Below are 16509 nucleotides of genomic sequence, written 5' to 3'. Positions count from 1 at the left end.
TACTAAAATAGACTGTTTCTAAATGAGACCTTAATAAAAATTAATACAGATTTTTCTAATGAGAGTGTTATCAAAATCAGAAAAGTGAAAGCCATATTTTCTCAAATTTCCCCTCTAAAATATTTTGTCTCATAAATTTAATTTTAAATTTTATTATCTAAAGATTCACACACTAAAATATTGGGAGCTTCTATTTGCACAAACCATTTTCCCACTTACCATACGCGTAATGATATTTTTTTTGTTACATTTTTTTTCTAAAATAAAATTACCAAAATATCCATCTCTTCTTCAACCAAAACCCTAACCCTAATTCCCATCTCCGTCGCCTCTCTTACCCTCTCTGCTGCCTCTCCTACCAGTCCCCCTCTTTTCGAATCGAAGCCCCTCCCCATCCCATCGCTCGTTGCTCACACTCCCTAGTCTCTCTTTTCTCTCGTCGCTCATCACTCGTCGTTCACTTTCTGCCCTCTTCGAACCGAACACATTGATTCGGAAGTACAGTGTCGAACCAATGTGATTTGTTCGGATGTTGAAGGTCGAATCAATGTGTTTTGTTCAGATGTTAATGGTCGAATCGATATGTGATTTTTGACCCTGGTTTAACGAATGACAGGTGTGTCGCGATGGTAGGTCGCCGCTGCAATGGTGGTAGTAGCAGGGACGAGGGGTGGTTGGCAGAGGGGTTAGACGGGTGTGTGGGCTGCGATGGTGGGTGGAGGGAACGGTGGAGTGATGACTGGAAGTGGTGACTGCGACCATGGTGTCGTCGACGGTGGCTAGTTTAGGGTTAGGATTTGGAGAATGAAAAATGTAAAGGAAGGTGGGTGAACTGAGTGTGTTAGAAAGTTGTGTGTGTACGATTTAGATACGAGAGTATAATTGGAATAATAGTGTATAATGAGTAAATTTTCTATTTTTTATTTATTTTTTTGTGTGTGAACTAAGAAGGATGTGTATAGAAAGGAAGTAGTGTGTATAAATAGAAACTCCCAAAATATTTTGTCCATAACAACAAACACTTAGGAAAAGACCAAACTACCCTCACGTTTGTATATTGTTCTCGTCTGTCTCTCACCCTCATATCTCAAATCAATCTATCTCTCTCTCTCTCCCTCCCCTCAATCCGCACCGTACGAAGCCACACCGCCATCCGCTCCACTGCGTCGTTCACCTCGTTGGGATCTGTCAATGGCGCCGGAAGGCGATCTCAGATCTGAGAAACGAAATCCCTCCGGTTGGTCAATCGCCGTCGATCTCCACCATTTCCACGACTCCGAATGAGCAAACATGCCTCCTCTCCTTTGATCTCTCTCTCTATCCTCAAGTTCCACCGTCCGAAACCACACAGCCGTCCTCCACCTCGCTGGGATCCGTCAATGGCGCCAGATTCGTCGTCCGCCGCTGCTCTCCGTTGCGTCTTCAGATCTCTCACCTCCATTGCTTCTCTCTCTATCTCACACTCCTCTCCTCTCCTCTCTTTTTGCTCCGGCGAGTGTCTGCGAAGAGGAATCTGCGGAGGACGGCGGTGGTTGGGCAGGAGGAGGAGGAATCTGTTGTTGATTTTTATAGATCTGTTACGATTTTATTGATTACTGTTTTATTGATTCAGAATTGTTTGTAGATGTCAGGTGCTTAAGATGAAATCTGCTTCTATGATTTTGATTTTTGATTTTGTTGTTCTTCAGATCTAATTTTGGTATCTATATATATGTATATATATTTTTGATAAAATAAATCTTTATATATATATACACACCTATGTATTAATCTTACTTTTTTTCAATCATCGTTGTACAGAGACATTTGTAATCTGACCTTTCTATATTTTCAATCATCGTTTTATACTGATTCTTCTTCAACTACTACTCTTGTTGTTTAGCTGGGTTTCATAAATGGTTGCACATGAAACCCCAACTGTAATTCAACTACCACTCTTGTTGTCTAGCTGGGTTTCATAAATGGTTGCACATGAAACCCCAACTGTAATTAATAATTTGTGTTGGACCTTTAATGGAACAGATAATTCATGTGATATCTTTGTTTGGTTGGATCTGATCTGATCCGATCCGATCCAGGGGCATTGTTTGGATCTGATGTGTGTTTGGTTGAAAAGATAATTTTTCTATCCTGTCTAATTTGCCCAATTAAGGGGTTGTTTGGGGTGTCCTAAATAAGTGTATTTTTTTGTCTTTTTAGACTAAAAAATTAAGGAAAAAAATATGAATGTTTGGGTTAATTTTTTGATTTTTTACGGAAAAATGTGTAATAAAAAATTATAAAAATTGATTTGTATGGAAAAATTAGAATTGAAAGTTGTGTAGTTGTAATTGTTGATTTTTGGTGAATAAGGTTAACTTTTTAACTTTTTGAATAACTTTTTGATTTTTTTGTAATATGCCAAACTTGATCTAAGTTTTTTTTTCCTTTTTTTTGTGCACTGTGTTGTTTTTTTGTATTTAATGACAGATATAGATAATGAGGAATGGACAGATAAAAATAAATAAATAAATAATTGAACAGATAAAAAATATTGAGCAAATATAAAATTGAACAGATAATGTACTTTAACAGATGAGAACAAGAGAAACACAGAATTTGTAAAAGATAGAGAGAGAAACCTACATAATTTGAATAGATAGGGTAAAAAATTGAATAGACAGTCCATGAAAAATCAAACTGACAAAAAAAGTCAAATGAGAAAATTGAAAACAAAATGTCTTACCAATTTCTTATCAAACTATTTCAGAAAACGTGGATTTGTTGTGGGGTGACTGATGTGCAGGAGACATAACAGTCTCTACAGTGTAGCGAAATGGGCTCATTTTGGAGTCCATTTTGATAATCTTACATTTTAGAATACATCATGTAGAACATGTCTAAAAAAAATCAAGTCAATCGGATATCATTTATTCATTCATCCATTCACATTTGAATTTACAAAAATAACTAATAATTGTGATTTAAAGTATTAAAATGAATATAAATGTGAGTCGATGAAAGGGTTAACGATATCTGATTAATTTAATTTTTTACAGGTATGTTTTATTTGATATATTTTAAAATGTAAACGATTCGGATTATTGAAATGGACCCATTTCACTACACAGCAGTGGCTGCTGTGCTCCCCCAACACCCACGTGGACCTCTCACTAACAACAAATATCTCATGGATCTAATGCCTAACTCTAAATTGAATTTATCATTAATTTTTTTAGTTTTTTATTTAATTTAAATTATTTATCCACAAGTTATAAGAGAGATTACATTAAATACGGACAAATATTTTTAATCAATTTTAATTTTTTTTTTAAAGTATTTGAAGAGACAAAATATTCAGTGTCAATTAGTAAATAGAATAAGAAATTAACAAAAAATTTATATACAAAATCTGACTACTCCAGAGTAATATTGGTGACATTTTTAAATATCAAATTACTTTAATGAGTAATAACACGAATTTGTTATTTTGTGTATAATTCCCAATTAGATCAAATTTGCTTTTAAATATTAAATAGATCAAATTTGTTTTTAAATATTAAATCCAATTGTTTTATGTGGCACCTGTACTATAATTGTTATGAATTTCATTTTAAATATTAAAATTTCATTTAGGGATTAATCTAAACTATTGTCATTTTTTTTTTATTTCATCCATAAATTATTAATTTTATTTATTTAATCTTAAAAATTTATAATTTCACCTCATTTGATCTAATTATAAAATTTATATATAGTCACCAAATACATTTACATTAATTGAATTGTATTATCAAATACCACATCAGGTTGCATGAATTTATGTTGAGTATGTAATCATAAATCACCTTTCAAATTTTCAAACAATAAAATTATGGGGACCAGGAATTCCCTCCCTCAAATACACTTTTCCTTTAAAAATAAATAAAATAAACTACATGTCAATGGCCCAACAATGGCTGGTCAATAAAAAAAAGCCTTGCAAACTGATGGCCAATCTAAACTCCAATAACTCGCGACTGATGAATCCAACAGCTCCTCACATATCTAATGGTCCAAATGCACTCCACATATTTTGATCATCAGACTGTGGGTCTCCTAATATAGCTTCAATCTTTGGTCTTGCAGCTTGATCTCTCCCAAGGGGGAAGTTCCAAAATGAATCAGAATTCTCAAAGATTATGTAAAATGCAACCACCGATGCCAAAAACAATCCCAAAAGAAGCAAATATATCTGCCACTCTGCACATGAGAAGAGGGAGAAAAACAAATCAGCCTCAAACAGCAAACACAGAGAGAGAGAGAGAGAGAGAGAGACCTTTCCAATCTGCAGCAACATTTAGCTTAGTCACCATAGCTCCCCATTCTTTAGAAGTAGTGAGCACAACCCTGCAGAATTCACGCCCACCCGCAATTGATAAAATGGGAAATAAAATTTACAAACTTTTCTTATTCACATAATGGAACTTTGGTATATGAAACATGACATACTAGAATAATATAGGCTTCGTTTGAAAAGTGAGTTGATTTTTTGACTTTTTTAGCTATTTTAACTTGGGACTAAAAAGCCTAGTTTGGAAAAGACTTTTGGCTTTTTTAGATTTTTTGACTTTTTTTGTGAGATAAAGAATGTAATAATTACAGATTAGATGTGATGTTTTGTCTTATTGGACTAAAAAACCTATTTTGTTTTTTGTGACTATTTTAGCCAAAAAAACTCCAAACCTCTCTTCCCAAACGGAGCCCAAAGACACGTGATTGACAAAAAAATTTGTAAAATTCAATTTTCTTATTCAATTTCTTTACCATCTTTTCCATTTCACCCACCCACTCATCCAACCCAACAAATGACTTTAGTTTTGAAAGTGAAATACATTTATTTCTTTTCTCCTTGATTACAATTGCTACACTCTTTGACTAAGGAGTCCTCACAAGTGACGTGTTTTAAATACAAAATGCGAAATAAAACATGAATGAGTGTGTTTGGTTTGAGTTTTTGGTTTAAGTTTTTTAAAAATTGAGTTTTTTGTTTTTTGTGTTTTTTTGTTTTTAGTGAAGATTTTTAAAATTTTCAGTATTTTTTTTTTACTTTTTTAGATGCAACTTACTTAGATGCATCTAAAAAGTAAAAAATTTATAAAAAAATTAATAAATACATAATAATACTAAAAATATACTGAATTCTCGTATTTTTTTTTTTTGTATTTTTGGTATTTAGTAAATTTTCAAAAGATTTTTTTTTTTACAAAAATTATACTTTTTCTGTGTATTTATGTTAGATGTGTCTAAAAATTAAAAAAAAAAATTGCTTAAAATATTAAAAAAATTCAATAAAAACAAAAAAAAAACATGAAAAACAAGAAAGTAGAATTTTCTGAAAATTGTTTAGCAAAGTCATTCATATTTTTTTACTGATAGTAATAATTACAGTAAGTTATAGTTTAATTGATACCTTTCACTAGGAGAGAACTCAAGTGACTCAATGCATGAGCCTGAGTGCAGCCTCTTGCTCCAGTGGCAGATCTCCATTTTTTTTACTTCAACTACACATATATCCCCATCTTTGCTTCCTCTGAATGAAGAAAAAATTACATGAGTTGAACCAATACCACAAACCCAAGGACCAGCCTAGCACACTATTGTAACAAGTTAGAAAACATTGTAAAAAATTTACAACTGACGTCATCAAACACTATTACTACAATGTGAAGTCCTTGGATCCAAGGCAAAATAAATAGGCAGTCATTACTTCAACAACACAGTTCGGCTACTTGGAAATCAGTTCCTCTACTCGGACTGGCCTTGATCTTGGCACACCACATAACCAATACATGCCACCAAAGTGTTTTATTTTGAGGAAAACACATATGTAAGCAATGTAATAGCCACAGATGAACACCAAAGTAACCACAAACTATACAGAAAAAAATAACCTTTTAAACAAACCCCTTAATCATGCATCGGAGGACATTAAGTAAATTTCAATGATCAAATTGCATAAAGACAACCATAATGACACAAAAGTTTACAAAGGAAGCACATTTTTAAAATTCATAGTTGCAGATAATCTCTTAACCAGGAATATATCGACAATGCGTTGCTCCATATCTATAGGTTACTTTACAAATACAACACATTTTCAGCGTTACAGATAACCATTGAATGTATATTGCAAGCAAATTGAAATCCATATCAAATGAAAATAAATTAGTAGACAGCACATTTAGGTAGAAGACTATGAATAACAAATTCATTTATGCTGTGTTTGGTTGAGGGATTTGAGGAGGGATTTGGAAAGGGAAATGGAAAAGGTAGGTGAAATGTGAAAAAAATATACTTACGTTTCACATAGTTTCACACACATTTTCTCTTTCCCTTTCCAAATCCCTCCCTAAATCCCCCAACCAAACACAGCATTAAAAGAACTTAGGGGAGAAGGTGGAATTTTATCTGTACTATGTAATCAAAGTAACAAGCTAAACAGTCAATTTTTAAAAATGTAAGGCTCATGGCAAGTTATATGCCACGAGTCATAAATATTACATTCCACATAAGAAGTTCAATTACGTAAAGTAGAAATACTTATTCTTCCATCTCGTTCTACGAACTGCAGTCTATGCAAAGTAGCATATTTAATGAAAAAAAAGAAAATGCACAGAAGAAATGAAGAGCACTTACAGAGCAAGATATTTCCCATCAAGACTGATGGACATTATTGACGCAGGTTTTCTAAGTAGTCTCTTGTGCCCAATTCTGTTCCATGTACTCATGTCCCAAACAGCAGTGACTGCTCTACTAGCTAGACAAGCATACCTCACAGTTAAAATTTTCGTATGGTACAAGGCATTGGGCACATTATAAAAAATAAAAATTTAAAATTTAAAAAAAAAGGCTCAAAAAGTAAATGTAGTTGAAATGAGGATCTTGAAATGGATGAGTGGAACAAGAAAGGGGGAAAACAAAAGAATGAAATTGTGGAAAACATGTTAAAATGGGAAAAAGTAATTTTAGGTGGTACACCAAGTAACACTCATAAGAACGAGTGATATGATCTAGGTTGAAAGTAACAAAAGGACATGAGTTGAGGCCGTGTAAAAGGACATTGGTAATTAGTTGGGATAAGGGCTTTGTTGAGTTGATTGATACATGCCCCAACAGAAATTGATTAAACACTGAATCTTGAACCTCTGTATTTACAGATGAATACCTTTTTGAACGGTGCAAAACAGAAACGGTTTCGTCCCATCCTTGGAAAACCGACATAGTTCTATCTTCTCATCCTGCAGCACAGAAAAAAAGATGATACAACATCAAGTCTAGACCCCACAAAGGAGAATAAAAAATAGTGGTACCACTAAATATTGTTAGATTAAATGAACTATACCGGGTTACGAGTTAAAGAAGTCAATGGAACACCATCATTTGTCTTCCATATCCTTGCAGAACCATCAGTAGACGTTGTAGCTAAGAACTCTGAGTCTAGGCTGTAAAAATAATTAAGAAGCTAAACAGTTAAGCACAAACTTTTACAATGTTTCAAAATGTTACGGAACTGTCACATTTAAAAATTATTTTACAAACTGCATGCATAAATGTGGATCTCTACTATTGCAAACGTTTAAGCCACGCTTCTGCATTTCAAATGCATTCGTCTACATATGGATAATACATTACAGATGTGCACACCAACAGTGTAAACATATTATTATGCATGAAATATCACATAATAAGGAACAAGTAAGCTAAATTCCAACCTAAAATCCATATCTTGGAAGGAATTGTGAGCTCTTGGTTCATCTAAAATGATGCGCAGGGTTGGCCATTCAAAGATTCTGAGATGTCCATCCTAAATTTAATTAAGGAACTGAATCAGAATACAGAAGTGAACTTGCAAACAATAACTACTCATCAGACTGGGTTATGGCTTACCACCCCACCACTAGCAAACCTAGATCCATCGACACTAAAAGCTAACTTCTGCAAGCCAGCACCTTGGAGGTGAACTAATTCTTTGGCCACCAGTTTAATATTTGCTTCTTGGCCATCCAACTCGTACCATCTGCACATAACAGCAAACATTTCTTCCTATTTATAGACCAGCCAAAGAAATGGAAGTCATGATGATAATACAACCAAAAAATTACTTTAGGAAGATTTATGCCTGAATAATCTGATGAATGAACTCCCAGAAAAAATAACATCAACACCACCTCCACGGACAAAAAAAGGGGAAAGGAAAAGGAAAAGGAAAATCAACCGACTGTAATGGCAAGTGAAACTAGCAATTAACAAATTAAACATCCTTCAAGTTTTTAACACCAACAATTTTTTTGAAGGCCATTAAAAATGCGTTTAAGAGATAAAATAATACAATATTTGTGCATGTTGATAGCTGGATTTGAACTCCCGGAGAGCCATTGGCTGCCCACACTTTCAGAACAATTAGAAGATTGCACAAATATGAGCATGCTATGAAAATGCAGACAATGATCAAATTAAGCCGAGCGGCAGAAAATCACTATGCCAATTATACTGGCAAGTAACGATTACTAACTTGGATTTCGACAAGGACACCAAATTGGGGAAAAAGTAAATTTTAAAAATAAATAATTACATGAATGGTCCCAAACCATGTGTTATGTTACACTATAGTCTCTAATCTTTTAATTGTTCAATTTTGGTGCACAAATTTTGCAATATGTTTCACTTTAGTCCTGAACATTAGCACAGTTCAAAATCAATAACTAAGTTGGGGTATTTTCATAATTTTACAAAAAAAAAAAAGAAGTATAAAATGAAAAGATTAAGAACAAAAAATGCACCCAAAAAAATGCATATTTTAGGAACCAAAATGCAACAAATGCATACTATGTAAAATTTAAAAAAAAAACCCTTTCCGTTAATATTTTGGGTAAATTACCATTAGGGCCTAATAATTGAACTTAATTTCCATAAAGTCCTAGTAAAATCGTCGTTAAAAATTGATGGGCATGGCCCATATGGCCTAAGATAGCCCAACCCAAAACTGCCTTGGGTAGCCCAAACAGGCATTTAGTTAGTTACAGCCTAGTAGATGAAACTCTACAGCAGGCCCACCAAGGAACCCACGTTGATCCAGATCCTGTGACACTTAGACATCTGTCGGGCGGAGAGTTAACCACGTGGCAGACAAAGATCCTGCAGAGTTCTTGAGCCCAGGCATCAAGCATTAAATGAGGCTGTTATGGCATTAAATGCAACAAGACCTCTCGCCCTCGAGTATGGTGAAATTGCCATGGCTGACGACAAGTAGATCGTAGACTTTCGGCCAATAAGACAGTTTGAATGGACAAAGAAATGATTAGTAAGAGATATAAAGAAGCTTGTGAAAAGGATTAGCAAAACAAGTAACCCCCTCTCTACTCTCTTTCTCTCTACTTCATCTAACACTTCTAAGCTAACTTGATCGTCAGAGTGTCTACGGAGAGTAACCGCTCCAATCTCGGTGCCTCCTCACTGGACCTTTCGCAGGTATGCAGTAAGAGGGCGAGGGCTAAGGCTAGCAGACCCCGTGGAACGCGTGGATTAGTCTGACCCATCCTCCATTGACAACATTGAATTATCTAAAATAATATTTTTGTGATGATTTTTTTTGCACATGTGGCTAAAAATTGACAATTAGTAACTTTCTTTTGTCACAATTTTTATAAATTGTCGATAAAACTTACACTAAGTGATGTTTTTCTGTAACAAATTTTTCAAACTATCCTTGAAAGTTAAAAATTAATGACTTTTTTGTGACGGTTTTTATAAATTATCGTTAAAACTTATAATTAGGGACATTTTTTTTGTGACACATATTTTAAACTGTTGCTGAAAATTAACAATTAGAGAAATTTTTAATAGTATTTGATAAAAAAATACCATTAATTCGCACATGACCTATTTGATAATAAACAAATCTACTATTAGAACCTATTACAAACTTTAGAAAACTAGTAAAATAATTAAAAATTTAGGGACTAAATTGTAACAATATTTAGGATAGTAATTATTTACCAAAAATAAATATGAGAGAGAGAGAGAGACGGACTTGCAGCCAGCAGTAGTGGTAGAGCAAATGAAGTCGTCTCCGCTGGGGTGCACAACGATACTCACAGGGTCGCCTTCTTCAATCACATATGTATCCTATTGAAGAAGAATTGAGACGCAAGTATTATTGAGTATAGATTATTAATAAAGGAAACACACACACATTTATTTACATATACATATATGTATCTATTATGTGTGTGTGAAAGAGAAGAAGGGAGAGAAGTGGAGCAGAGACCAATGGAGAGGAAGAGAGAGAAGAGGACTTGGAATCGAAGGAGAAGATCTGGAGTTGCGACGGCTGATCGCGATGCTGCCTCGCCTTCCCCACCACCGCCAGATGCGCGTTTTCCGGCCGCCGGATCCACGATGCGCACGCTACTGTCCCCTCCCTCCTCCACCTGCTCTCCATCTTCCTATCCTATCTACACTAGTTTATGTACCTAGACACAGAGCGAGAGAGAGAGAGAGAGAGAGAGAGAGAGAGAGTTGCTGGAGACGAAACAGAAGTCGCGGAATGTGTTTGATGTGGAGTTCAAGTCGTAGTTTAAAATTGAGGGGAGAGAAGCCGATGCTTTTTTCTTCTTTCTATTTATTCTTGGGATTTTTATTGATAAGTACAATTTAAAAGTGTTTTAACTCAAGAAATTTGTGAAGAAATTTTTTAACTCATTTAGTCCTGTGTATGTATAGTTTTATTTCATAAAATCTATTTTCTTGATTTACACTATTTTCTTGGACACTTATGCCCTTATATTTAATTTTGATACCCTTATAAATATTTTTTCAACGATTAGCAATTTAATGATGTAAATATTCATATTTTAAAATTCACATTTATAAGAATGTAAATTAACCCGTGGACAGCCCGCGAGCCAGGGCGGGCCTGGGCCGTTGACAATGTGAATATTCACATTGACATGTTAAAATTCACATTAATAGGAGTGTAAAATTGGCCCCCGTCCCGTGGCGGTGCGAAACCCACTCGCGGTCCATGGACGGCCCGGGCCGGGCCCGGTCCAGCCCGTTGACAATGTGAATATTCACATTGACATGTTAACATTCATATTGATAAAAGTATAAAATTAGGCCGCGGCCCATGGGTGGCCAAAAGCCCGCCCGCAGCCCGGGCGCGGGCCCTGCCCGGCCTGTTGACAATGTGAATATTCACATTGACATGTTAACATTCACATTGATAGGAGTGTAAAATTAGCCCGCGCCTCGTAGTTGCCCGAAACCCGTCCACGGCCCGTGGGCGGGCCCGGCCCGGCCTGTTGACAATGTGAATGTTCACATTGACATGTTAATATTCACATTGATAAGAGTATAAAACTAGACAGCAGCCCAAGGCGGGCTTGACTCGATATCCACATTAACATGTTAACATTCACATTAATAGAAGTGTAAAATTGGCCCCCGTCCCGTGGCGGCGCGAAACCCGCCCGCGGCCCATGGGCGGCCCGGGACAGGCCTGGTCCAGCCCGTCAACAATGTGAATATTCACATTGACATGTTAACATTCACATTGATAAGAGTATAAAATTGGCCCGCGGCCCATGGACGGCCAAAAGCCCGCCTGCTGCCCGGGGTGGGCCCGGCCCAGCCCGTTGACAATGTAAATATTCACATTGACATGTTAACATTCACATTGATAAGAGTGTAAAATTGGCCCGCAGCCCGTGGGCAGCCCGAAGCCCGACCGCAGCCCGAGGCGGGCTTGGCCCGACCCGTGACAATGTGAATATTCACATTGATATGTTGACATGCACATTGATAGGAGTGTAAAATTAGCCCGCGCCCCGTGGCTGTCCGAAACCCGTTCACGGCCCGTGGGCAGCCCGGGGCGGGCCTGACCCGGCCTGTTGACAATGTGAATATTCACATTGACATGTTAACATTCACATTGATAAGAGTGTACAATTGGCCCGTGACCCTTGGGCAGCCCGAAGCCCGACCTCTGGCCAAGGCAGGCCCAGCCCGTTGGCAATGTGAATATTCACATTGACATGTTAACATTCACATTGATAGGAGTGTGAAATTGGCCCGCAGCCCGTGGACGGAAGCCTGATCGTAGCCCGAGGCGTGCTTGGCCCGACCCGTGACAATGTGAATATTCACATTGACATGTAAACATTAACATTGATAGGAGTGTAAAACTTGTCCGCTGCCCGAAGCTCGCCCGCGGCCCGGGATAGGCCCGGACCCAAACTTGGGCCACCCCGGGCCGCCCACGGGCTTCGGCCACCCATGGGACGCGAGTCAATTTTACACTCTTATCAATGTGAATGTTAACATGTCAATGTGAATATTCACATTGTCAACAGGCCAGGCCGGGCCGGGCCCGCCTTGGGCTGCCTACAGGCCGTGGGCGTGTTTCGGGCAGCCACAGGGCACGGGCTAACGTTACACTCTTATCAATGTGAATGTTAACATGTCAATGTGAATATTCACATTGTCAACGGGTCGGGCCGGGGCCGGGCTTCGGGCTGCCCACGGGTCACGGGCTAATTTTACACTCTTATCAATGTTAATGTTAATATGTCAATGTGAATATTCACATTGTCAACGAGCCGGGCCGGGCCCGCCCTGGGCAGCGGGCGGGCTTCGGGCCTCCCACGGGCCAATTTTACACTCCTATCAATGTGAATGTTAATATGTCAATGTGAATATTCACATTGTCAATGGGCCGGACCGGGCTCGCCCCAGGCCGCCCATGGGACGCGAGTCAATTTTACACTCTTATCAATGTGAATGTTAATATGCCAATGTGAATATTCACATTGTCAACAGGCCGGGTCGGGCCAGCCCCGGGCCGTCCACGGGCCGTGGGCTAGTTTTAGGCAGCCACGGGGCGCGGGCTAATTTTATACTCTTATCAATATGAATGTTAACATGTTAATGTGAATATTTGCATTATCAACGGGTCGGGCCGGGCCCGCCCAGGGCAGCCCACGAGCCGCAAGCGGGTTTCGGGCCGGCCACAGCCCACGGGCTAATTTTACACTCCTATCAACGTGAATGTTAACATGTCAATGTGAATATTCACATTGTCAACGGGCCGGGCCAGGCCCGCCCCGCCCCGGGCTCGAGCCCGGGCCCGGGCTTCGGGCTGCCCACCGGTCATGGGCCAATTTTACACTCTTGTCAATGTTAATGTTAATGTTAATATGTCAATGTGAATATTCATATTGTGAACGGGCCGGCTCTGGCCCGCCCCGGGCGACGGGCTGGTTTTGGGCCGCCCACGGGCCGCAGGCCAATTTTATACTCCTATCAATGTGAATGTTAACTTGTCAATGTGAATATTCATATTATCAATGGGCTAGGTCGGGCCTATTTTTTTGGCTTGTGGGCCAGCCCGGCCCGACTTGAATTTTTCCGGGCACCTACGAGGATCGACATGAGTCGGGCCCCTACACATTGACGATATAAACATTTATATTGACGGTGTGAACATTCACATTAAGGGTATTTTGGTAATTATGTCACATGTAGGACTTATTGAAACATAAAAAAATAATGTGAACTAAATGGAACATAAGTAGGTGACAAGGGTATTTTGGTCTTCTTATCTCAAATTGGACCTAATGGAATAGTCAAAAAGAATATGGGTTGGATGGAATAAAGTTCTTAGAAAATAGATTTATCAAAAAAGCTCCCATTATTCATTTTAGTGTAAATTATAAATATATTTTTGAAATTTATTTAATGTATAAATTGTCTCTTGTGATTTAAAAAATTATAAATATTTTTTATTAAATTTTTTATTTAATATAGTTGTACGGGGAGCAAATATTCCGGCGTGCCCGTATTCCTTTCTTCCGAGCTCCGTCGATGTCCGATCACCTGTGAACAAATAATGGTGAGCTACCCGGCGGTGTGTGGCCGGAAAAACCCTCCGACGGTCAAGTTAGCACACACCTTAGGACGGATAGAGAGAAGGGAGAGAGTGTTTTAGTGTAAGAAATCCTTACAGATGTGTTCGTGTGTCCGTATGGGGGGCGCAGACATGCTTATATACCTTCTGTGCCCCATATCCACTCCCTGTCATCTCCTGACACGTGGCTCTGCTATCCCATCTGTCAGCATAAACCATGCCGTTCATCACCTGCTCTCAACTGCCTGCCAGCATAGCTGGAGCTCGGCAGCCGAGCTGCCCTACCTCGGTCATACCATGCTTCATTCCTTAAGCGCCTGACCGGATAACAGAATGAAGGACCGGGCTAGGCGGCATCTCGGCAAAGCTTAGCCCGGGCTCCTCCTTTGGTCGGTCTTCTCGCCGGTCAGTCAACTACCTCGGCTGACCGTGCCTTTCCGAGTGCCTGCCTCTCGGTCTGTCTGGTCTCGACAATCCTCGGACCGAGCATCCCGGTCTGACCGGTCACTTCCTGGCCGAGCATCTTCTGCACGGTTCGGGGCAGCACACAGTCCAAACTCTGCCCGGCCCAAGTTCTGGCAGCCCATCTCCGGGTGAACAGTCGATCATCTCGGCCCAATGCTCTGCTGGGCCCTCAACCTGTTCGGTTTATACCTCGGCCCAACGCCGGAGCATAAATCACCCTCTCAATTGCCCCTTAATTCCGTCCGCGGAAGCGTGACTGGGATTATTCACCTCGTCCGAGATAACGTTTCCCCGGTCGTCAAGATGCCAAGACTCGACCGAGCTAGTTGACGTAATCGTCCGCAGATTTGACCGGTTATATTCCTCGGCTGACCTATTCTTATTGAAAGTAGCTCGGTTGGCTCTTCGTCTTTTCAACCCGTCGCTTCAGTCCTGCCAAAGCCATGAATGGGGACACGTGGCGTGCTCCCATTGGTTATCGAGAAGCAACCCGCCGTTCTTGTCAGATTTTAAATTTGGGCGGTCTCTTTCGCCTGTACAAACTCGCCCTCCATCGTTCCATTTTTTCCCTACTGCTGCCTCCATCTCTGTCGACTCTCAAGCCCAAGCTCGACTGCCATCCTCCCATTTTTCGTGTTTGGGAAGAACACCTTCAGCCCTTCACAGGTAAGATACCTAATCTCTCCTATGTTGCTATTTGCTCTTATTTTGCACACATTAGGACCCAAAAACGTAGCTTTTAGGGCTTAGACCATAGAAAACGTCCTAAACCTCCCACTGTTCTTGGTGTTCTTCGTCTTCCTGAAGAACATCGAAGAACTGGGGTGAACCGGGCTCTGGGCCTTCTTTTGATCCGAAAAGTTAGCCAAACCGGGCAAACAACGTGTTTGTTCCAATCATGGCAAAAACCGAGATAACCAAAGGACTTGGTCGCTTAACCGGGCTAACATTAGGTCTGCTTGGGCGACCGAGCTCCTTAATCAGACAACCGAGGTCGTTTGGCCCCCTTACCGACCGAGCTGAAGTCTAGCTCTCTTAGCGAAACCCCACACTTACACTTACCATCCTTTTCCTGCAGAGTCCAAGGGGACCCCTGTCATTCCTGAACCTCTCAGGACCGAGCTGCAACAATTTATCACCGTGCCCAACCCATCAACCGGGCTATAGTAAGTCGGCCACAAATGGGGAAGTTCCGCTTCCTTGTGGATACTCCGGCCGCGCTAGCCGCTTTCAGAGAGGACTACGGCGTCCCGGCCGACGTCCATCTCGAGCTGGCCGAAGAAGAGACCACGCCTTGGGGTAGGGAGGAATGCCCCTTCACCGTGCTATCCATCGTTGAAGGGGGTCTTCGTTTCCCACTCAACCCTCTCATAACCGAGTTCCTCCGCCGAACCGGGCTGGCACCCACACAGGTGTCCACCAACACATATAGAATAATCAACGGCGTACACGAATTGAACCAACGGCTAGGCACCAACTTAGGCCTAGCCGAGATATTAAGGCAGTACACAATGGGCCACACCGGTGACGGCCTGGCTTACTACTTGAAAATAAGACTGGGCAAGGAAAAAATCGTAACCGGCACCCCGGACAAAGATATGCACGATGATGATTTCTTCTGGGTGTCCGGCAACTACGAAACAGCCGAGGTGCCGGGCTGGTTCATAAGCAAGGACTTCGGTTCTTCATGTAAGCCACTCAAACTTGCTCGGTTAACTTTATTCTTTAGTTTTACTAATCGGTTTCCCTGTTTCTTTTGCAGCTATCCAAGCCTTGCAAGCCAACTACCAATTCCCCAACGTCGAGGCAATTCGGGCCGTGCTTAGGTACCGTCACCGAGACTGCAACGACTTGCTCGGCTACACACCGACTTACAGATATTCTGCTCCGCGCCGGAGTAGAGTAACTGACTTCCTCAGAGCTCCTTCGCCACCTCCAGATCCAACCCTACCAGACGTCCCATTAATCCGGTTAACCGACGAGCAAGAAATGGCCAAAAGATCTCGGATCAAAAACCTTCTAACCGCGACCTCAGCCGAGATACCGAGCGTCACCACCCGTTCCTCGGCTGCCGGTCAATCGAGTGCAGCCGTCGTAGCCCTTGCTTCTCCAGCTCC

General features: G+C 40.2%; 1 protein-coding gene across 1 annotated transcript; it reads right to left on the bottom strand.

Annotated features, from left to right (window-relative positions):
• Nucleotides 1–3789: 3789 nt before the first annotated feature.
• LOC114321228 (SEC12-like protein 1) lies at nt 3790–10643 on the bottom strand. Its single transcript, XM_082872832.1, has 10 exons — nt 10289–10643; nt 10052–10146; nt 7909–8038; nt 7734–7825; nt 7364–7463; nt 7187–7259; nt 6658–6778; nt 5432–5551; nt 4298–4368; nt 3790–4221 (listed from the first exon to the last, which is right to left on the bottom strand). The coding sequence occupies exons 1-10, from the start codon at nt 10460–10462 to the stop codon at nt 4019–4021; spliced, it is 1179 nt and encodes a 392-aa protein (XP_082728958.1). The 5' UTR covers nt 10463–10643; the 3' UTR covers nt 3790–4018.
• Nucleotides 10644–16509: the final 5866 nt, after the last annotated feature.

Source organism: Camellia sinensis, chromosome 1 (assembly GCF_055761805.1).
Source record: "Camellia sinensis isolate YWXY chromosome 1, ASM5576180v1, whole genome shotgun sequence".
Taxonomy (NCBI): Eukaryota; Viridiplantae; Streptophyta; class Magnoliopsida; order Ericales; family Theaceae; genus Camellia; species Camellia sinensis.
This window is presented reverse-complemented; position numbering and strand designations above follow the sequence as displayed.